The sequence below is a fragment of the Mus pahari genome, chromosome 5, assembly GCF_900095145.1.
Source record: "Mus pahari chromosome 5, PAHARI_EIJ_v1.1, whole genome shotgun sequence".
In the NCBI taxonomy this organism is placed as follows: Eukaryota; Metazoa; Chordata; class Mammalia; order Rodentia; family Muridae; genus Mus; species Mus pahari.
In genome coordinates, this window is record NC_034594.1 from 68,634,008 (window position 1) to 68,655,836 (window position 21,829).

Genomic DNA, 21,829 nt, shown 5'->3' on the forward strand with positions numbered 1-21,829 from the left:
CAAACTCACAGAGATAGGCCACCCTATGCCTCTGGAGGGCTGGGATTAAAGGCCTGTGCTACCACTGCCCTGCTTCACGCCTTTCAATTGTTTAAAAAAAGATTTTTATGTGTATGAGTCTGTGTGTATGTGCATCTGTCTGCACTCATGTACAAGCACCATGCGCATGCCTAGTGACTGTAACCTTCCATAATTTTAACAGCTCTGCTTAGCTCACCTCTGATCCAGATCGCCTCAAAAGTATCAACACATGACTTTCTAATTTCACGCAATTAAATCATCCGCGAAGGCGGATCTGGGTTATCCTATGTCCAGCGAGCACTTAGGTATACAAGCACTGGCCGCCAACCCTTCCAGACGCTCAGTCTTGGCTGCTGCGGTGCCTCTCATTGCACCGTGCATCCCAGCGCTTTTTCTTCCATCAACTTTGCGGCGACCGGTGAAGTCACTGGTCCTTCTGTCACTGGTGACAACCCAGGGAGGTGGACTCCCAGAGCATGGTGTCAGTAGCTGGAGCACCCAGATGACTCGCCAAGAGCGGCGCGCGCTTTGCAGAAGACCGGTTAGATAGGACCTGCAGCGCGGTGGCCCTACGAAAGCTGTCTCCAGCTCCGCCCCACTGCCACCTGACCCCACATGACCAATCAACCAGTCAGGGGCGGAGGCAGAGCCCGTGCGGCTCACAGATTGGCCGAAGCCCGAAGCGCAGCCAATGCGGATACTCGGGGACCCGAGGCTCCGCCCATTCAGAGACTTCGGGGCTCTCAGGCTTGGGGTGACCTGCGGGCGATCAGGGGATGGACACGACTCGAAATGGCGCGCGGGACAGTGTGGAGAGCCTATCGGACAGGTGCGCTTCCTCCGAGGAGCCCGCAGGACCTAGGGACACCTGAGGGACCTCAGTGAGGGTATGGTGAGGCGGGAGGAAGGGACACGCAGAAGCGTCCGGCCAAACGACCCGGGAGAGAACAGGCTACCGCCCAAGCTGAGGGCAGAAGGGGGCCCGCGGTGACAGCTGTGCCGAGTGTGGCCACATCATCCTCCCGTGTTTCGGGCTTCTTCCCAGGAAATGGGCTCTTCTTGGAGGTTAGAACTGGCAGCCGAATCGCGATTATCTGCGTTTTACAAGAATCGCGGCTGCTTAGAGGCTAGAACAACGTGGCTGTGGGACAGGGGGGAACTTTGGGGACGATGTCTAAGGCCCATTTGACCACCCGAAGGTGAAAAGTGGACTTTAGGGAGGGAGCCCGGGGCACCAGGACAGTGCGGGGAGACCTGCCTTCTCTTGCTGTCCACTGGGCTGCGGGACCTCCTCCTCTGGCGCACAAGGAACAGGTTCAGCCTTCTCCCACCCAGGAATGTGTCATAGCAGAAGCCCCCTCTCCACCCCCATCTCATTTTTTTTTTCTTTCTCTTTTCTCTTTCTCCCCAACCCCCGTCCCTCCTCCACCTCAGCCTCATAAGGCCTCGATATGTAGTCTAGGCTACTCCTGCCTCCTCCGATGTGGTGGAACTTGCCTATAATCCCAACACTGAGGACCTAGACTGGAGGATTGTGATTTGGAGGCTATCCTGGATCACACTGAGAACCTATCTCATGAAGGCCTAAGCCTGGTGGTGGCTTGAGCCTACACACCAGACGTTTATCAAGCAGTTTCACTTTCTCCAGGAAGCCCGCTAATAACAGAGTCAATCGCTAATAAAATGCAAACCATAAACCAGTTCAGCCAAGCTATAGGTGGGAAAACCAGTCACTCGGCAGACCTGTTGGTGTGCAGCACGTTGGGGGCTCTTTATTTCTAGGAATGAACAGACTTGGGACACAGGCAAAGCCTGTGGCAATGGGAATTCCAGCCCCAGGCTGGTCAGGTAGGCCCAGCCTTGCAAGATCAGGTGACTCTGTGGCGCTTAAAGAGAAGATGGGAGCTCAAAGCTTCTTGCCTGTTCTGTTGTGCTCCCCTGGACGTAGATGGGCAGTGTGTTCCGGCTCACCAGTGCATTGGCTTGAGCACTGGTTTGATTTAAAACCAAGTGAAATCATGACTGTTTTCAGGCCTGATTGCCTACCATAGAGATTGGGACCCTGGTGAGAACACAAGCAGATAACTTGTGAGGGAGGGTCTCTGTGGCTTTGCTCTCTGTGTCCTGTGGATGACATTCCTACATGGGAAGACAAAGCCTGCTTGTTCCTGGTGCTACTCATTACTTGCTCCCTAGAGAGGACACTAAGCATGTGACTCTTGGATCAGATGATGAATGGGACCACAGGGGGAAGACAGGGAGGGAGGGAGGGAGGGAGGGGAGGAAGAGGGCCAAGCTGTGGCCTATAGTTTCCAATTGAACCCTGGAGCCTCACCCAAACATATCTGCTAGGTAGGGTAAGGGTAGGCCAAGGAAAACCGAAAATGCAAGTTGCCCCAGGGAGAGGCCTGCCTGGTAAAAGCCGAGGAGGGGACAGCCACGGGCCTGGGAAGCCTCTGGCAAAGACAGTACAAAGCTCCTTCCTGGCTGCTGTTCCTGGAGGACTGGAAGGGGCAGATGGCTCCAAGTTGTTGGGAAATTACCCAAGGGAATGTGGGGCTCTCCAGCCATTGGCAGATCCTTCCTCCCTCCCTTCCTGGAGTTGGGCTGTATCTCTGGCCTCCAGCCATCAGTCAGCCTTGAGCTAGGGGAGATTATGACCATCTTGTATGGGGCAGCTACTGGGTGACTGGAAACCATGGTGTCTCCCATCAGAGGACCCTAGCTGTGCTCCCCCAAAAGAGTGTTGCTGCCTATACTCTGCCTCCCCAAACTTTACAGGTTGTTCTCTTTCTTCCAGGAAGGTCTATATGGACTATAATGCCACCACACCTCTAGAGCCCGAAGTCATCCAGGCTGTGACAGAGGCCATGAAGGAAGCCTGGGGAAACCCCAGCAGCTCCTATGTGGCAGGTAATCTAGAAGAATCCATGACAAAAAAAGGGAAACAGAAGCCTCTTAGAGAAAGTGCATACTAGCCTGACTTGGTGGCACGGGCCTTTAATCCCAGCACTCAGAGGCAGATTGCTCTCCGAAAGTTCAAGGCCAGCCAGGGCTACCTAAACTGAGAATCCCTGTCTCAAAGCAAAAACAAACAAACAAAAATGGCGGGGAGAGTGTATAAAGTGTATGCTTACATGAGATGGTTTTGTTTGGGATTGGGGTGGACTTTCTTTTTTTCTTTCAACTTTAAAGTTAGTACAGTGCCTATATTGCTTAACAGAATTCCCTATATTGCTTAACAGAATTCCCAAGAGTTTTTTTAAAGCACACCTTAAAAGGCCTGTACTGGCTAGTTTTGTGTCAACTTGACACAGCTGTAGTTATCACAGAGAAAGGAGTTTCAGTTGGGGAAATGCCTCCACGAGATCCAGCTGTAAGGCATTTTCTCAATTAGTGATCAAGGGGGGAGGTCCCTTGTGGGTGGTGCCATCTCTGGGCTGGTAGTCTTGGGTTCTATAAGAGAGCAGGCTGAGCAAGCCAGGGGAGGCAAGCCAGTAAAGAACATCCCTCCATGGCTTCTGCATCAGCTCCTGCTTTCTGACCTGCTTGAGTTCCAGTCCTGCATCCTTTGGTGATGAACAGCAGTATGGAAGTGTAAGCCGAATAAACCCTTTCCTCCCCAACTTGCTTCTTGGACATGATGTTTGTGCAGGAATAGAAACCCTGACTAAGACAAGGCCTAAGCCTTTTTAAAAATATGGAAACAAAATAAATATGTTCTAATCTTTAAGCATTGTGTCACTAAAGTCTACATAGTGTCTTCTATGTAAATTAGCATCATGTTACAATTATTCACCTGACTTGATTCTTAAAGGCTTCTGTCCCTGTATGACATCCTAGCTAGTAACTGCACATCTGACAGGCTGGGATTAAAGGTGTGTGCCACCACTGCCAGGCTTATAATTATATTTTTATTTCTTTCTAGCTTGCCTTTGTGATGTAGAGTTTTAAACTTTTGCATTTTTGGATGATAATTTGCTTCAAGTCAGCATTCCACATTTTCTCTATGGACTTGGAGGCTAATCATGCTTTGCCTTCCTAGTTAATGTTTATCAGCAGAATGGCATGGGCCCTGCACTGTGTGATTAGGGTGACTAAGACAAACCACATTAATGGTGGTTTATTGGGAACTGAGTGCCAGCCAGGAGACTAAAGATGACCCTTGCTAACCAGTCTGCCACACGGGTGGTCAGCCCCAGGTCTTACTGGTACCTCCACCCCTCCATAAGGTTTGGTGGGTTTCATAGCAGTTTCTTAGTGAAAGCTCCCCAGCAACTCAGTGACACAGGCTTTCCAGATCAGATGCTAGTCACCCATTAACTTGTCTGGCACCTTATTTCTGGACATTGCCATCTGCCTAATGTCCCCTGTAGTATAGTCAAACTTCTGGTAGGATACACTAGAGAAGGCCAAGAAGAGTAAGGGTAAACAGGAAGTGGGGCACACAGTGGGAGACCATTGCTGGCCTGGGTGACATCCCAGCTGCTTTCTGTTGATATTTGAGTAGAAATGCCAAGAAGGGAAAGAGAAGTGAAAATCATGAATCACAAGTGTTTTCCTTTCTGTTTTCAAGACAGATGGGATCTCTCTGTGTAGCTCTGGCTTACAGGAATTTTACTCTGTAGCCCAAGCCTGCCTCAAATTCACAGAGACCCACCAGGGTTTCTGCCTCCAGGGTGCTAGGATTAAAGGCACGTACCACCACCCAGCTCATCACAGATGTTTCAGTGTTTCACAGTATTAGGCTTTAAAATCTACAGCAACGTGTGCTGAAGTTCTGTGGGAAGAGTTTGAGTGCTCCAGATGTGCCCTTGCTCCTAACAGCCAACAACATCTGGAAGTGAGCAGAGGAGGGGAGAGGTTCTGGCCTACTGGGCATCATGGGCAAGCTGGTCTGGACCCAGCATCAAATGTAGGGACCACTGGTATGTTGGCTGAGAGCCCCGTAGAGCCACCTTCCTCTGACACAGTGTCCTGTGCAACTGGACAGCAGCCAGGACACCTACTTGAAGGCAGATGCTTTCAACCTTCCTCCTATATCTCCCAAGGCTGACCTGAAGTTGAGAGAAGGCACTGACTGGCTGGGTGTGTAAAGCCTCACGTCCTGTTTAGTTACTTCCATGGTTCCTTGAATGGTGGGAAGGGGTCAGCTAGCCATAGCCCCTCCTCCTCTAGCATCCAGTAAGAAAGAAAAGCTGTGCTGGGGGAGCCTAGATTCCCCCCAACCAAGCTGTCCCTGGCTCTCGCTGAGTTCCGGTGGTTGGCACTGACTTGCTAAGTCTCTCAATGTGGCCGCTTTGCTGATGCCCCGCCAAGTGGTAGGGAAGTGTGCTCCTTTTAGTGGGTGTGTCTCCTTTTAGAATCACCCCAGTCCTTGGCTTGCCTTGTCTAGTTGCCCTGTTAGATGTGGAATTGCTAGTAATGACCATGTTTTTTGTCCTTCAAGGTAGGAAGGCCAAGGACATTATAAATGCAGCTCGAGCGAGCCTGGCCAAGATGATAGGTGGAAACCCCCAGGACATCATCTTCACTTCCGGGGGCACCGAGGTAAAGCTGCTGCCTTTACTGAAAGGCACTGGTTGGTAGGGGTGGGGTCACATCAGGGACAGTTGCTAGCTGTGGATCACAGGTTACTTCAGCCACAGCAGTTTTTAGATTAAAAGTCAATTGGTTTGGGGGTTTTTGTTTGTTTGGTTGGTTTTGTTTGGTTGGTTGGTTTTTGCTTCTTGTTTTTTGTTTTGTTTTGTGTCTGTAATAGGCCTTGACCAGGACATAAAAATGTCACTTAGGAAATAGATCCAGTAGAAAAGAACTGGTGAGACCTCCCAGGGAGGTGACAGACATTTCCTGGGGCCTCCTAAGAAGTTCTGGCCCTGCTTTGCAGATTGGAGGACATGGGTTCTTTTAAAACCAATCTGCTGACTCAGTGCAGCCTCTGTCAAAATTCTGACCATGAACTCTCACAAATTAACTCATGTAGAAGCTAAGAGTCAAGGCTTCTGGAAGATTAGATGCCCAATGAGAAGGGTGGCCACTCCCCAAACCAAGACTGTAAGAGCTCCGGTAACTAGGCAGACAGCTTTGGCAAGGATAGACACTTGGTCAGAGACAGTGTGTCAGTGTGGACACTTGCTGTGTGACTAGGTGGCCACACATCTTGCCTGCTCAGGACAGGCCTGGACAGCTGTTGTTGGCACAGTAGTAAGCCACAAGATTGTCATGTGACTGAGTGGGTAGATCGTAGGGAACCCTGCTGGACTGTGCGGCCACAGGACCCAGGAGTCAACTTCTGCTGTTCAGCAGAGATGGGACCAAGAAGTGACATTAGGAAGTCCTTAGGTGCTGCCTCAGCCCCTCTGAGGTGTCTGACAGCGAAAGGTTTCTCAAAGCAAATGTGAGTAGCGCCTACTTTAAAGGAGAACATTCGGCTGGGCAGCTGAGGCAGGAAGATCACATGTATGTGCCAAAGCCAACCAGGGAGACACTGAATTGTGTCCCAGCAAACAGTAACAGATAAACTTCGCATCATCGGAGAACACTTCGAGGAAAGTCAAAGAGCATTTGGAAAAGGCTTTCATCTCACAGAGCTGACCAACAGCAAGCACCCAGGACAGCTGGGGGACTCACACAACTCACAGGGGGATAACAGCCAGCAAAGGCGTCAGAGACTTTGTATTGGTCAGCAGTCTCTAGAGCCACAGAACTTACGGGTAGTCTCTATAGTAAGGGAACTTGTTGATGACTTACAGTCTGCAGTCCAACTCCCAATAATGGTCAGCAGCAGCTGCGAATGGAAGCCCAAGGATCTAGCAGCTGCTCAGTCCCGCAAGGCAAGCAGGCGAAGGAGAGAAAGACTGTCCATCTTCCTTCTTCCAATGTCCTCATGTAGGTCTCCAGCAGAAGGTGTAGCCCAGATTAAAGGTGTGTGCCACCACGCCTTTAATCCCAGATGACCTTGAACTCACAGGTCTCCCTGTCTTAATGTTTTGGAATTCATAGCCACTATGCCTCAAGATCTCCATGCCAAGATCCAGGTCAGAAACTTCTATCTCCCAGCCTCCAGATTAGGATCGCTGGTGAGCCTTCCAATTCTGGATTGTAGTTCATTCCAGATATAGTCAAGTTGACCACCAGGAATAGCCACTACAGACTTGAACACAGGTGAGGCCAGGAGGGAAGCCCCAGGGCTTTCTACCCTTCCCAGCCTCCCCTGACCAGTGCAGAAGTGTAAATAGTAGTGCTAATTGGGAATAATGTACCCTGAGACAGAACAGGGGATTCACAGGCTCCGGGGAGGAAAGAAACTCCAAGGCAGGTTCTGCTGGCCATGAGCTGGGGCCAAGTACTGCAGAATGACATGCACTCCGATGGCAGGGGGATATTTTAACTTTAATTTTATTTATTTATTTATTTATTTATTTATTTATTTATTTATTTATTTATTTATTTTTATCTTATATTTGTGCCTGTGTGTCCCTCCAGCTTGTGTTCCTCCAGTATGGGGTGGAATTCTCCTTCTTGTCAGGTTTATGTAGTATGAAAGCTTGGGCTTACTAACGAAACAGACACACTTGAAGTGAGCTCTAGAGTATTTAATGCTCGGAGCTGTCTGAAGGCGCAGGCCTGACCAGAGATTGGTTTTCCCTGGTCTTTTTTTCTTTTGCTGTGTTAGGCAGGAAGGAGAATAATGAGCGAGCAAGAGCTTCCTCTCTCTCCGCTGACAGCTTTGGTGAAGGCTCTCTCTGTTGTGTCTCTGCAGTCAAATAATTTAGTAATCCACTCTATGGTGAGATGCTTCCACGAACAGCAGACCCTGAAGGGGAACGTGGTTGATCAGCACAGCCCGGAAGAGGGGACCAGGCCCCATTTTATCACTTGCACAGTGGAACACGACTCCATCCGGCTGCCCCTGGAGCACCTGGTGGAAGATCAAATGGCAGGTTAGTGACCGTGGGGACCATCCTGGACCTCAGTGAGGAGAGGCCACTCAGAACCCGGTCCACACACCCTGCAGACGTGTGTACCGAATCGTTTTGGCCTCTTCAGAAGCTGATGGCCATTCCCACTGTTCTTGCGTTCCGCCGTTATGGATAAAGCCGCATAAGCCGCCTAGGGAGAGTGTTTGTGTGGGAGTCGGATCAGAATTGCTGGGTCATACAGAAACCGAATTTGAGCCGAACGGTGGTGGTGGTGGTGGTGGTGGTGGTGGTGGTGGTGGTGGTGATGGTGGTGGTAGTGAATCTCTTGTTAGTTCAACGCCACCCTGTTCTACAAAGCTAGTTCAAGGACAGCCAGGGATACACAGAGAGACCCTGTCTTGAAACCATATTTGACAGGTTCTTGGGTAGACTTGATTAACCTTAACCTTTGCTTTCCAGTCAATGTCACCATCTGACACCACCACCGAAAGTCTCTTCTCCCTGCTGGAGCTTCTTGTCTGTCTCTTCTGTCGTTGTCACCCTCATAGGGCGAACCTCTGTGGTCTTTCGCTGCCTACCATCTTTTCACGCTGCCTTGGCTATTTTGTATACATCTCCTTTTTAGGACTCTCTGCTCATGTTCTTGGCCTTTCTGGTTTTATTTTTGCTGTTTAGTGGTGTTGGGGATTGATCGCAGGGCCTCAAGTGTACTCCACCACTAACAGTGCCTTAGCCCTTTGCCCTAAGTTTTACTGCTTATCTTTTTATTGACTTACAAGAATTTCACATATATTTGACACAAGCTAACAAAGTTTTGATGAGGTCTACTTGCTTTCGGTTTTTGTTTATATTTTCTGTCTTGTGTCATACCTAAGAAGACTTCACCCTACCCCTGTCACGAGGATGCCATCCCAGCGCCTAGTAGGTTTTCAGTTTTGATTCTTATGATTAAGTCTGTGGTGCACTGTGAGCTAGGAATAAGAATTTGTTTCTTTGTATGAGTTTGGCTCTCTGTTTTATGTTTTGAAAATTAGATTTTATGAACAGCGGTGCAATTGAGATATTAAATAATGCTCTAGTAGGATGATTTGATATGGTTTTATCTAACCTCTTGCTTCCAATTTCTCTGTTACCAAATCTGACATTTTGCTCAGAGATGGAGGGTGACCCATTGATGGCAGCCATAAGGGCCACTCAGACATCCCATGGGACTGGTTCTCTAGTATGGTGGGACCTGGCCCCGGAACCTCAGCCTTGGTTCACAGAGTTCCAGGGGTGCTTCTCCCCAAACCTTAAAGCCCAGACTGCCCTGTGAGAGACCCCAACGCCAGCCCCAGTGGGAATAAAAGAGGAAGACACCCTCAGATTCCCAGAAATGACTTCAGATGGATTCCTTTTGTCATGTCTTGTCTGATGCCTGACTCTATCTGGTCCATGTGCGCTGGCTTGCTGTCCCTCCATCTTTTGCCATAGGTAGCATTTTTTAAAATAATTTTTCAAAATGAGAGTGAATTTTCTTACAAATTCACCTATAAGAATTTATGTAAGGAATGAATGTGCCACGTGGAAGAGCAAGAAATGCTGAAGAAGATTTGCCCCTCTCATATTTTGCACACAGCCATGGCCATGCACAAATCCACCCCAAGACACAGAGGCTAGAGAGGGCTTGCGCGCACTGGCTCTTTGTTCCGACTTCTCTAAGGAGTGTCTGTCTACAGATGATGGTACAGCCAGCTGTTAGACTCCACTGACTATGGGCAGAAATTGGCTGGAACTTATCCTAGTTCTCTGTGGGCCTTTTGCCTGGTCCTGGAAAATCCCTTTTTTTTTTTTTTTGCTATTTCTCCCTGGATGCATCTGCTAATTTGTCACCTAAGGTGTTACCTGTTGCCATGGTGAGGCTAACTTCCTGTAGCTACTCACTACCCAAGTCCTGCTGTTGTGAGAACAGCCTGAGACTTGAACTCAGTGGACAGCACTTCTAATGGTTTCTGAACTTGGATGATAATTCCTCTTTTTAAAAATAGAATTGTGGAGTTATTTGCACGGCTAACCTTAGTATGGATGTTTTGTATCTCAGAGGTCACTTTTGTCCCAGTGTCGAAGGTGAATGGGCAGGCAGAGGTCGAGGATATCCTGGCGGCTGTCCGTCCCACCACATGCCTTGTGACCATCATGCTGGCCAATAATGAGACTGGCGTTATCATGGTGAGTTGGCCTTTTTCTTTTCAAGGAGGCCCCAGGGAGGAAGGTGCTTGACATGAGTATTTCCATGTGTCTGCACCAGGCCTGGCCTTTTCTCTGTCCTTGACTCTGTGGGTAACTTAGCTCCACCCTCGGCAGCTCAGGACATTCATTCTACCCCCATCTAGTCAGAACCACACACTCATTGCGATGCTTGCCTCTTCTTGCTTCAGCCTGTCTCCGAGATCAGTCGGCGTATTAAAGCCCTGAACCAGATCCGGGCTGCCTCCGGGCTGCCCCGAGTTCTGGTGCACACAGACGCTGCTCAGGCACTGGGGAAGAGGCGAGTGGATGTCGAGGACCTGGGTGTGGACTTCCTGACCATCGTGGGACATAAGGTATGTACACACAGGCTGCCTTCCCTCCATATTGACTTAATAGTTTCGGCAGAGTGGAGCCCTCAGCACCACTGTCCTTGAACGAATATGTCACCGTCGTCATCCAGTGAGCTCCAGGTGCCTGTCAGGGACCAGGTGCTGAGATGTTGTGACTGCTGTGGCACCAGTAACAGCTAGGAAGACCTCTAACAAGCATCGACACAGATAGCAGGGCACCCCAACCTACACAGAGCCAGGGAAGGACATTGCTACGGGTTCTGTCGGGGATGGATGGCTGTGGTTGCTGGGGAAACACACAGAGGCCTCATCTGCCCCCTCGGAGGACCCTGCCAGCATAGGAGAGATGGGTCCAGGAAACTGTTGCTTCCTCTACCTTGATTGAACTATGACTTCCCAGCAAGAAGGTTTTGTCTCTGTGACTCTTCAAAGTACAGTTCAGAAGCAAGGTCACAGCAAAGACCCTTTCCAGAGCTTCTGTCTGGCTTTCTGGCACCTGACAAGGACCGAGACATTCTGTCCTCTGTTTTGCAGCACAGTCCTTAGTTGGTCCCTAAAGGAACACACAAGCTGGTCTCACACCGTGACACTTAACCCTTTACCTCTTACCACTGGGAGGCATAGAGTGTAGGCAAAGCCATCGGCTGCCATTCTGGTCCCACCCTTCACAATTCAGTTGTGTCATGTGCAGACTCCTCTCAACACAGGACTGGAACTGGAATCCAACACCTGCCGGTCCTTAGGCTGGGCTGGACCCTGAACCTGAGGGTTCTTGTGACTCTCATATACCAAAGTCATAGCAGAAAGACAGCCCAGGCCACAGGAGATGTCAGGAGCATGCTCTCCCAGAGCTGCCCAGAGCAATGTGTGCCTCTCATACTCAGATAGGAATGGAGCAGGTGGCCGGGCAGCTCCCAGTGAGTGAATGACTGGTTTTCCCTCCCTTCCAGTTCTACGGCCCCAGGATCGGTGCTCTGTATGTACGAGGGGTCGGTAAACTTACCGCCCTGTACCCCATGCTGTTTGGAGGTGGACAAGAGCGGAATTTCAGGCCAGGGTAAGGTTGAAAGTCCACGAGCTTCTGTCCGTCTGGCCAAACGCTCCTGTCGGAGGAGTCAGTGACATTACGACATTTTTCTCTCTCGGAAGCACAATCCACCTCATCCCAAACCAGGATCGGTCCTACTGCTCGGTTTCCACAGTGGGGCTCAGATCTGCAGTGTCTCGGGGGGACTCAGAGCATGCAATAGGAGTCCCCCTTCTCATAAATGCTTCAGAGTGTTGAGTTCCCTGTGTGCTGCAGCACTCTACTGTTCTCTGCAGTGGGGGCTCAGCAAGCACAGAGGGCGCCCCGTTTTCCTTTGTGAGAGCCCTGGGTCTCCACTATCTGCATGGTGTTTTAACCCCAAATCAGTGCCAGCCCCACCTCTGTTAGGATGTCTGAGGAGAGGGAGATAGTAACAAGGCGGAGACAGTGTAGGCTCCTTAGCACGAGCTCCACAGCCTTCCCACCTCAATTGATGTAAAGAGATAATCTCTCCAGGCACGCCCAGAGCCCCATCTCTTAGGGTATTCTAGACCCTATCCAGGTGACAACTAACACTAACCATCACAGCTGCCATTTCAAGAATGATGTCAAATGTAAATGATTTAAACACATTGCATAAAAGAATTCTTCTGGGCTGGAGAGATGGCTCATCTGTGAAAAGCACTTGCTGTTCTCGGAGAAGACCCAGTTTCTGTTCCCAGCACCAACAGACTTGACTGGATCACAACCATCTGTAAGTCCAGCTCTGGGAGACCCAGTGCTCTCTCCTGGCTCCTCCTACACTCATATCCGCATACCCCACCCACCACCCTATCCTCAGACACACATCTACACAAAGCTTAAAATAATCCTTTTTTAAAAAGACACTTCAAATATATCAAGAGATACAGCCTAAAAGTGAAGGGGAGCAGAGAGGGAAGCAGGCGTGGCTTTCAAATCCTAGCTTCGATGGACTGCCGAGCGCAGGCAGAGAAGGCACGGTGTGCATGCCGCAGACCCCAGTCTACCAAGGAGTGCAAGCAGGCCCCGGGCAGCATTGTAAGTAGAACAGACTGTGAAAGAAGAAACAGCTGGTCGAGAGCTCGGTGGTGAGCTGGCCCAGCATTTGTGAAGCCCAGGTTTACTCTCTGGAGAGGAAGGAGGAGGGGAAAACCCCTCTGTTAGAGCTGGAAACCCCAGGACTGCGCTCTGTGCAGCAGCTTCATCCCCTAGACACAGTGAAGGAGATGGGCATCGCCACATGTGCCTTGACCAATGCGCTGCACCACAAGGGGTCATGTGAGGCCCTCTCCACCCAACAGCAGCCAGGGAACTGGGATCCCTCGCTGTCCTTTAAGCAGGCCTCAGGGCAGTTAAAAATGGAAACTTAGAGCGAGTGTTCTCTAGCCATTGGTGCCTGAGGCAAATGACAGAGAGCAGAAAAATCCCAAACAGCTGCAAACAAGAAAGGCTCTTCTTAGGGAACTTTCGGGATAGCATTTGAAATGTAAATAAAGAAAATAATACTAAATAAATTTTTTTTAAAAAGGCTCTTCTAAACAAAGATTGACAGAGACCACGAACTCAGCCAGCTCAAAGGGCAGTGTATCCTAAAATGACTAAAAATAGCTGAGAAGAAAAATGTGAAGTCAGGGCCTAAACTCCTGTATGAAGAACCAGAAAGCGGGGAGCAAAATGAGACCTGGAAGTGTAAGAAGTTCCAGTCCGGAAAACAGATCAATGAAGCCAAGAGGGGTTCTATCAAACAAACAAAATCTCTAATCCTAGTGCTTTGGAGGTAGTAACAGAAAAACCAGGAGTTCAAGGATAGCCCCGGCTACATGGACAGCTCAGGCTACCTTGTCCAAAACAAGAAAGAAAGAAAGAAAGAAAGAAAGAAAGAAAGAAAGAAAGAAAGAAAGAAAGAAAGAAAGAGAAGGAAAAGAAAAGAAAAAGAAAAACCCAAATTGGTGACTCTGTAGGAAGAGTGACAGGGAAAAGAGGAGAAACTCCCAGTCACGAGTGACAGGTCACATCAGACCCTGCCAACATCAGAGCCCAATTAGGAAGGAATGCTGCGGGCTGCCCCATGGTCGTTGGTAAATCGCTAGACTGGAATCATGACTCTTTGGAAATGGAATCTAGCTTTAAAACTCCCCAAAAGAGATCTCCATCCCTGGATGGTTCTAACTAGATCGGGTCCAATGTCTGAGGAACATCAGATCTGCTTCCAGAAAGGAAGAGGAGGGGACTTGGGGTTTCTATGAAGCCGGTACCACACGATGCCAACACCAGCGTGGAAGGCTGCTCAGGGTCAAACCACCAGTGAAATCCACTGTGCCAACAGGCTCGAGAGGAAAGACACACGGTTATCTCACTAGATGCAGAAAAAGCATTCGACAGAGTCAACTCCTTGGTGTTAAAAGCTCTCAAATGGTCGGGTGAGAGGGAAGTTTCCTAGCCTGGGGAGGGCTCACCTCTCTCACCCTGGAGTTACCGTCATCAGCTCTGTGATGGAGACCATGTGTTTGGAAACTGGGTGAAGACCACTGTCAACCTGCTGGAAGTTCTAGGTAGGCAGGAAAAGGAAACAGTGGAAGCCATGAGCCAACCCAGAGCAGAGCCCGAGGCTGCCTGTGCTAAACCTCCAAGGAAAGCACTTCCGGGTCAAATGAAGTCGCAGTATAAGGTGAAGCTTTCAGAATGTGTGCGTATACTAGTAGCGGACAGGTGGATATTAAAAAGGCCATTTACGGGGGCTGGAGAGATGGCTCAGTAGTTAAGAGCACCGACTGCTCCTGGGTTCAAATCCTAGCAACCACATGGTGGCTCACAACCATCTGTAATGAGATCTGATGCCCTCTTCTGGTGCATTTGAAGACAGCTACAGTGTACTTAGATATAATAAATACTTAAAAATAAATAAATAAATAAATAAATAAATAAGCCATTTACAATGAAAAATACTCAGGTACAAGCCCACTAGAACATTTAGGAATTGCATGCTGCAACTAGAACTAGAACCCCAGGAGATGCAAACAGGCAACTTCCCACTCACGACTGAGAAGGCCTGGCATAGTACACATGCGCAGCGCTTTTGTTAACTTCCAGAGCATAGATCAGGGATGCTGTAGACATAGGGCGCTCCGGTGACATACACGTACAGGAGGTCGATGAGGAAAGCCAGCTTTTGATGACGCCATTTCACTGTCAGAAGGCACTTCCGATTCACTTTATATTGTCAGTATTTACTCAGTACCACAGACAAAGACTGAAGTAAACTGATATCTCATGAGTTTGTGTGAGAAAATATTTATCAGAATGTCAGCAAACAATTCTTTTTTTGTTGTTGTTGTTGTTGTTTGTTTTTTCGAGACAGGGTTTCTCTGTATAGCCCTAGCTGTCCTGGAACTCACTTTGTAGACCAGGCTGGTCTCGAACTCAGAAATCCACCTGCCTCTGCCTCCGGAGTGCTGGGATTAAAGGTATACACCACCACGCCCGGCAGCAAACAGAATTCTGCAGAACCAAAAAGACATCACAGGCAAAACTATGAGCCTTACACCGACTACATCAGGCATTGTCTCAAAATGGCTTAAACACAGAGCATAAAATATAAAACCTGTATTAGGCAAGGGAAAGAAAAGGTGAGAACCTGCCAGGGCCCAGGCAAGGCAGCAAGCTCTCAGACCTCATATCAAGTCACTCATTGAAGAAAACCTGGGTAACCTGGATTTTGTCAAAAATGAAGCATTGTTGGTTTGAGAGGTGGCTCAGTCAGCAAAGCGCATGCCACGGACGAATCTGTAAAATCTGTGCATGGCGGCGTGATTCTCTCTCTGGCGCTGGGTCAGATGGAGGTGGGTGGGCGGATCCCTAGAGCTCACAGACTAGCTCATCCCATCCATCAGTGAGCACCGGGTTCAGAGAGACCCTGTCAGGTGGGAAGCGACCGAGAAAGACACCTGGTTCAACACCCGCTCTCCACATGAACACACATGTGCAGGGCACCTGCATGCACTCATAGGAGCATCTCACATGCATTTAACAGCTGCTCTGTGAACAGCTTGACTACAAAAAGACCAGCTGCCGACTGGGAAAATATGTTCAATGACAGACCCGACAACATCAAGAGTTGCCCCCATACATACATACATACATACATACATGCATGCATACCTCAGGGAAGAAAGGATTTCTGTGAACACACAGTTCTAAGTTACAGCCCATCATAGCAGGAAAGGCAAGGCTACAGGAACTTTAAACAGCTGGTCACATCCCACCCAACATCAGGAGCAGAGAGCAATGAATGCCTGCATACTCAGTGCTCAGCAAGCTTTCTTACACTACACCGTGCCCTGTCTCTTGCAGGACCGAGAACACACCCATGATTGCTGGCCTTGGGAAGGTAAGTCTGCTGACCGTGGGCAGGTACCATGACACCAAGAGTGTACTGATGACAGAAAGCCAGACATTTCCTTGGCGAGGCAGGAGAATTAGAACCAGATGTGGCGTACTTGTGTCGTCTCAGTACTTGGGAGGTAGAGGCAGGAGGGTGAGGAGTTGAAGAGACGTTTGTTCTTTGTGATAAGGGTGAGTTGCTCCTGCTTAGCAGTTGAAAGGGGAAATCCAGGCCAGCGAGATGGCTCTGTGGTGACAGTGTCCAGCCTGACAATCCAAGTGTGATCCCTGAAGCCCACATGGCAAGAAGACAGAACTGACTCCAGACGCTTGTCCTCTGGCCTCTGCATGCGTTTGCACACACATGCTAAACAGAATCGTTTTTTAAGAGAGAAACTCTCTGAGTCTCTTCCCGAATGAGAGGTGGCAATACTGGCCTTGTTGCAGGTGGTCAGGCCTGCTGGCCCCTGGCAAGCCGAAGGGTGTGAGGTACCCAGGTCAGGTGTGGGACTCTTGGCCTGTCTCCTCTGGAGCCTACTCTCTGCTAACTCTTCAGGAATGGCAGGGCAAGGATAGTCACATTGCATCCACAGGAGGGAGATAGAGAGAGGTGGTCATGCCCGGTTCGCTCTCTTTTCATTCCACTGAGGACCCCAGCCCAGGAGATAGAGCTGCCCACATTCTGGGTGGACCTTCCCTCTAAAGTTAAGTCTTTCTGGAAACACCCTCGAAGACCACACACCCACAGTGTGTTGCCATAGCAACTCTAATGCCAATCTAGTTGACAATGGAAAATAACTATCTGCTTTGGGATCCCAGACCACACAGGTCCCTCCACATTCTCTGTCGTCCTGACGTGTCTCCCACTTTCCAGACCCTCCCTCACAAGGCTGGGAGACCCCTTAGGGATCCTCATGGATCTGGGACAGCGGCTGTAGCTGTCTCTTCTTCCTGTGGGGTGCCAATGTATCTCTGTCCATTTTCCTGGTCAGCAGCATTGGATGAGGTAGTCTTTGTCCTGAGTTGGGTATCTGCTATGGTTTCTGTGGGCCTCTGGTACAGCAGTTAGCATGACCTTTACATATCACAATGGGGCATCTCAGCCCTTACTAGAGCTAATAATTACACGCCTACCAGGCATTTGCATTCCACCAATTCTGCTAGCCTAGGCCCTCTGTGAGTGATCTTCACCAAGGCATCAGGGACCTGAGGACCTGTGCACTCCATTCTCAGGAGTGAGCCTGCTGAACTAGTTTTGTCCTTTAGTGGAATGATCCTCCTTAGGGGCTGAGATTCCCTCAGGGTTTGTTTGCTGTTCTGCTTGTGACACCTAGGTGGAGCCCCTGAGGAGCACCTGGTGACCCTGCAGGGAGCACCTTGTGGCCCTGCTGAACACGCAGGGCAGCTTGGCACACTCTGCAGAGGCTTAGCAGAGGCTGTGAAGGCTGTTTACAACTGTCTGGTCTCCAGCCCTAGGAGACCCACACTGTCCCCCACTGTCCCGTGTCTGTGTCCCCAGGCTGCTGATCTGGTGAGCGAGAACTGCGAGACTTATGAAGCCCACATGAGAGACATCCGAGATTACCTGGAGGAGAGGCTGGAGGTGAGAGGGCAAAAGGTCAGCCCTGCAGCCTCGACTGTGCACCTGGGAGGCATCCTAGGGTGGGACAGGGCAGGCAGCTTGGTGGCACCAGACACTATCTCCCTGTGAATGAAACTCAATCTGGGACCAGGGGAAAGAAGGGGCAGGACTGGGCTGGAAGTTAGCTGTCATCAGAAATCCCGAAAGGGGACCCTGTATCTTTCTCACAGACGTGATCGTGTGTGAAGGATGAGCACATTCAGTATGCTCACTTGTGCTAGCCTTAGGGTCTGTAGTCTACTGCATAGCTGTTACAGGATAAACACAAGCTGAGACTCTGTTTCCAAAAACATCTAGATATTAACCAGTTGATGGGAAAGGGTGACTTTGAAGTGCTGTGATCACTGGCGTGTGTGTGTGTGTGTGTGTGTGTGTGTGTGTGTGTGTGTGTGTGTGTTGATTTTGTTTTTAGGCTGAGTTTGGGAAGAGAATCCATCTGAACAGCCGGTTTCCAGGGGTGGAGAGACTTCCAAACACCTGCAACTTTTCCATCCAGGGGGCCCAGCTCCAAGGTGACGACTGCTCTTACCCTGGTCCCCATGTATGTTTGGGAAGTCATGAGTTGGGTCTGAGCCAGGCCCTGCTCCTGCCCTTGAGTTCTCTCAGCACAATGCAGGTGTGCAGGGTGTAGGACATTTGCCAGGGACACTGGTTAGTGCAGCCAGTGGGGCAGAGAGCAGACTGTGCCCAGGCCAAGCCAAAGAAAAACAGTCCAGGCTAAACAAGCTGGCCTGCTTCTGCTCAGTCAAGATGAGAAAATGCAGAGGCCATGTGACAGCTGGCTGAGGGCAAAGCACAGGATTCCAAGTTCAGGTGACATCATCCTAGGAGCACTCACTTCCCAGTTCCCAGACCTAGTGGCCACATCTGCATAGCTGGCTTCTCCTCTTCCTCCTTCTCTTTTTCTTCTTCCTCCTCCTCCCCCTTCCCCTTTCTCTTCCTCCTTCTTCTTTGAGACAGGGTTTCACTGAGTAACCTTGGCTGTCCTTGAACTCACTGTAGACCAGGCTGGCCTCAGGCTCACAGAGATACACCTGCCTCTGCCTCCTGAGTGGTGGGATTAAAGGTGTGCATCATCACCACCAGGCTAAGATCTATCTATCTATCTATCTATCTATCTATCTATCTATCTATCTATCTATTTTAATGTATGTGAGGGCTGTCTGCAGGAATGCCTGCAAGCCATAAGATTCCATTATATATGGTTTCGAGAGACGTGTGGTTGCTGGGAACTGAGCTCAGGACCTCTGGAAGAGCCACCAGTGCTCTTAGCCATGGAGTATCTCTCCAGCCCTTGGCTTTTGACTTCTTGGAAGAGGGTGTCAATCTCACCTCCCTGGATCAGGGAGCCTGCTATCCTGATGGTACATGCTGGAACCTAAGGCTGAAGCCCATGCTTGATGAGAGGAAGCAGCTTTGCTCTCTCTCTCTTCAGACCCCCTGTGGAAGAAGCTATTCTCCAGCTGTGTCCAGTGATGACCTCTGTTGATTTAAGTGTGACAGGGATTTTTGGAGTTTAACTACACCAGCATCTCTGGAATTTTAGGGTTTAACCCGGGCTTGTGAGAAGAGTACAATGCGCCCTGGGTGAGCACAACGATAGATAGCCACCCTCAGCACTACCTGGTGCCAAACCTGTAATCAAGGCAGCCTGTAGGAATCCCAGTGCCCTTGGGGTGGCTGGCTAGAGTACCATTTCAAAGCCAGTCTTAGGAGGCAAAAGAGGACTGGCCTTTCTGTAGCTGCAAAAGTAGTTTTCCTGGAGTTCTGCCTGCCCTGGGGGGGTCAGAGGGTGGTGGCTGGGAGGCAGGGTCAGATGGCTGGGAGGGCTAGGGGACGGCTCAAGTCCTGCATCTGGGGACACATGCTGTCTTCACAGGGTACATGGTCCTTGCACAGTGCCGGACACTGCTGGCCAGTGTAGGAGCGTCATGCCACTCAGATCACGAGGACCGGTGCGTATCCTTAGCTAACTTTAACCCAATTCGCAGGTTAAAGACAACTCGGAGCCTAGCCCCTGAACTACAGACTCACAGCATGGGAGAAGGGTTCTGCTCCTAGCTGGGAGCAGGTATGGGTCCCTGTGGATCGGAGTGAATGGGTGAATGGGTGTGGCTCTAGGACAGCAGTCAGCCATCAGTCTTGGGTCCAGAGCTGGTGGGGTGGTTCAGTGGGCATGTGAATGGTCCCTGTGCTAACCAGGAGAGGAGAACAAGGACCAGGCTCTTGGGAATCAGTGGTTCACAGAAGAGAGAAAGGACCTGGCCACACAGTGCCCGGAGTCCAGCACCTGATGGCCGAGGCTCCCTTGGGAGCAGGGAGACTGAGGCCAGCTGGGGAGCAGGGGTAAGGGGAAGGTACAGATGGGAAGGGCACATGACTCTCTCCATTAAGCACTAGATGGCATTGCTCAAAGAATGTTTACCATGACTCCAAGGCCCAAGAGCCAGGGCTCAGTGCTGAGCTGAACATAGTTGGTAGAAGCATAGGACGAAGGTGTTAGGGCTAGAGAACAATATGGTTCTCCATGTGAAGTGCAAATGGGTACCAGAGAGAAATGGAGAGTGTTAGGGGGACCTTACCTATGAGTTGGCTTGGAGGAATGTTTAGGCCAGGGAATCTAGGGACAGGAGGACCCCAAACCATCAGGCCAGGTAGGTGGGCACAGCATGGACCCAGCACATCCTCAGCCTGAGGGCTGGCTGAGAGGTAGGAACATAAAGGAAAGGATGTCCTCAGCAGCAGCTGATGCTCTCCCTCCTCTGCAGGCCATCCCCAGTGCTGCTGAGTTGCGGCATTCCTGTGGACGTTGCCCGGAATGCGGTCCGGCTCAGCGTGGGCCGCAGTACCACCAGGGCTGACGTGGATCTCATCGTGCAGGACCTGAAGCAGGCCGTGGCCCAGCTGGAAGGCCGGCTCTAGAACTAACAGCTGCTCTCCCTCTGTGGCCAGCTAGACTTTGGCCACTCGATCCATAGGAAACCGCTTGCGAAAGCCCTTGGCCCCTAAGCTGCCCCATCTCAAGAGCTGCTCTGAGATGTCTTGTCTTACTGTGGGGTGCAGAGTGACGAGGGACTGCCCACCACACAGAATCCCACCCCAGCACCCATCCTTACAAGCTCAGGACAGCCATGTCACATAGGACTTCCCCCTGTCACCTTCCAACAAAGGCCACAGGGGAATAGGAATATTCCAGTTATCGGGCAGCCTGCCAGGACCGTCTGACCCCAGGAGGCACCTTGGCCATAAGACAAAACCCAAGTCTTGGTCCAGTGTCACTTAGCTGCTAGTGTGAGACTAGGAAAGTTGATTTTTGACTCCCCCTCCCAACCCCCCTCCCCCGTGACTTCCCCTGTGCACCTACAGACACACCCCTCTCCAGTGCAACCCTGCCTCTCTCTGCCCTCAGCCTGCCACCGCCCGCCTGCCTCCCTGGCCTGATGGTCCGCAGACGTGGTCTCATGCCTTGTTCCCCAAGGTCGCAGTTTACCCTGCCTTCTCCTCAGGGATCCACTTCCAGCGTGGTGCCAGGCGGCTGGTGCCTGGGCTCGGTCTTTGCCAAAGTGGGAAATCTGATCATTTCTCGCTCAGATTCCATTTTATTTTGCAAAAGGCTGTGCCATCTTGAGGATGCGTGGCACACATCGCACCAAGGTTTATATAGGAATGTCTTTCTCAAGGATGCTTTTAGCTTGTGGGTCTGTGGACCAGAGGATGAGGCAACACGTGCAAACAGTTGTCAGAAATTAAATGAGCTAAGGAAAGATGTCTGCACCTGCTGAGCTGGCCTGGGCTTTCTCTGGTGGTGGTGGGAGAATCTCTGTCTTGCTGCTCACAAGGATGTGCACTTGTCTGAGCTGAAGGGGACGAGGTTTCTGATGTACCATTGTGAAATGACACTGCAGCCCCAGGGCTTGAAAGGGACTTCTGATATCCTGAGGTTGTCCCTGATCAGCACCTTCCTGTGCCACCAAGGTGACCCCACATTAGTCCTGACTTCCCCAGCCGAGGGCCACGGATGGTCCAGACTCCCTAGAGTGCTGTGGCCGGAGGGGGCAATGAGGGCCTGTGAGGTCATCCTCTCACCTTAGAAGCCTTACCTTAACCCAGCACCCGCGGGAAGCTCATCCGGTGTCAGTGCTGAGAACAGCCAAGGACTGGGTTTCAGATACAAGCCCGCCAGGCACAGTGGCACACACCTTCAATCCCAGCAATGGTGGGTAGAGACAGGTGGTCC

The 21,829-nt window shown here is 50.5% G+C and overlaps 1 protein-coding gene across 2 annotated transcripts; it reads left to right on the plus strand.

The window, feature by feature from the left end:
• Positions 1-740: 740 nt before the first annotated feature.
• Positions 741-21,818, plus strand: Scly (selenocysteine lyase). Of its 2 annotated transcripts, none has more exons than XM_021198442.1 (12): positions 741-850; positions 2,822-2,934; positions 5,471-5,571; positions 7,784-7,964; positions 10,024-10,151; positions 10,361-10,525; positions 11,473-11,579; positions 15,921-15,957; positions 17,470-17,553; positions 18,005-18,104; positions 19,472-19,547; positions 20,361-21,366. In XM_021198442.1, the coding sequence occupies exons 1-12, from the start codon at positions 798-800 to the stop codon at positions 20,512-20,514; spliced, it is 1,299 nt and encodes a 432-aa protein (XP_021054101.1). In that variant the 5' UTR covers positions 741-797; the 3' UTR covers positions 20,515-21,366. The 2 variants fall into 2 exon arrangements, with proteins under 2 accessions (XP_021054101.1, XP_029394623.1); XM_029538763.1 differs by having other exon boundaries at positions 760-850; positions 10,042-10,151; positions 20,361-21,818.
• Positions 21,819-21,829: the final 11 nt, after the last annotated feature.

Coding starts and splice junctions, on each gene's coding strand:
- Scly (XM_021198442.1), top strand. CDS start 798: ATGGACACGACTCGAAATGGCGCGCGGGACAGTGTGGAGAGCCTATCG. Junction 10,152..10,360: donor ATGAGACTGGCGTTATCATG/GTGAGTTGGCCT, acceptor TTCTTGCTTCAG/CCTGTCTCCGAGATCAGTCG. Junction 17,554..18,004: donor ACCTGGAGGAGAGGCTGGAG/GTGAGAGGGCAA, acceptor TTTTGTTTTTAG/GCTGAGTTTGGGAAGAGAAT.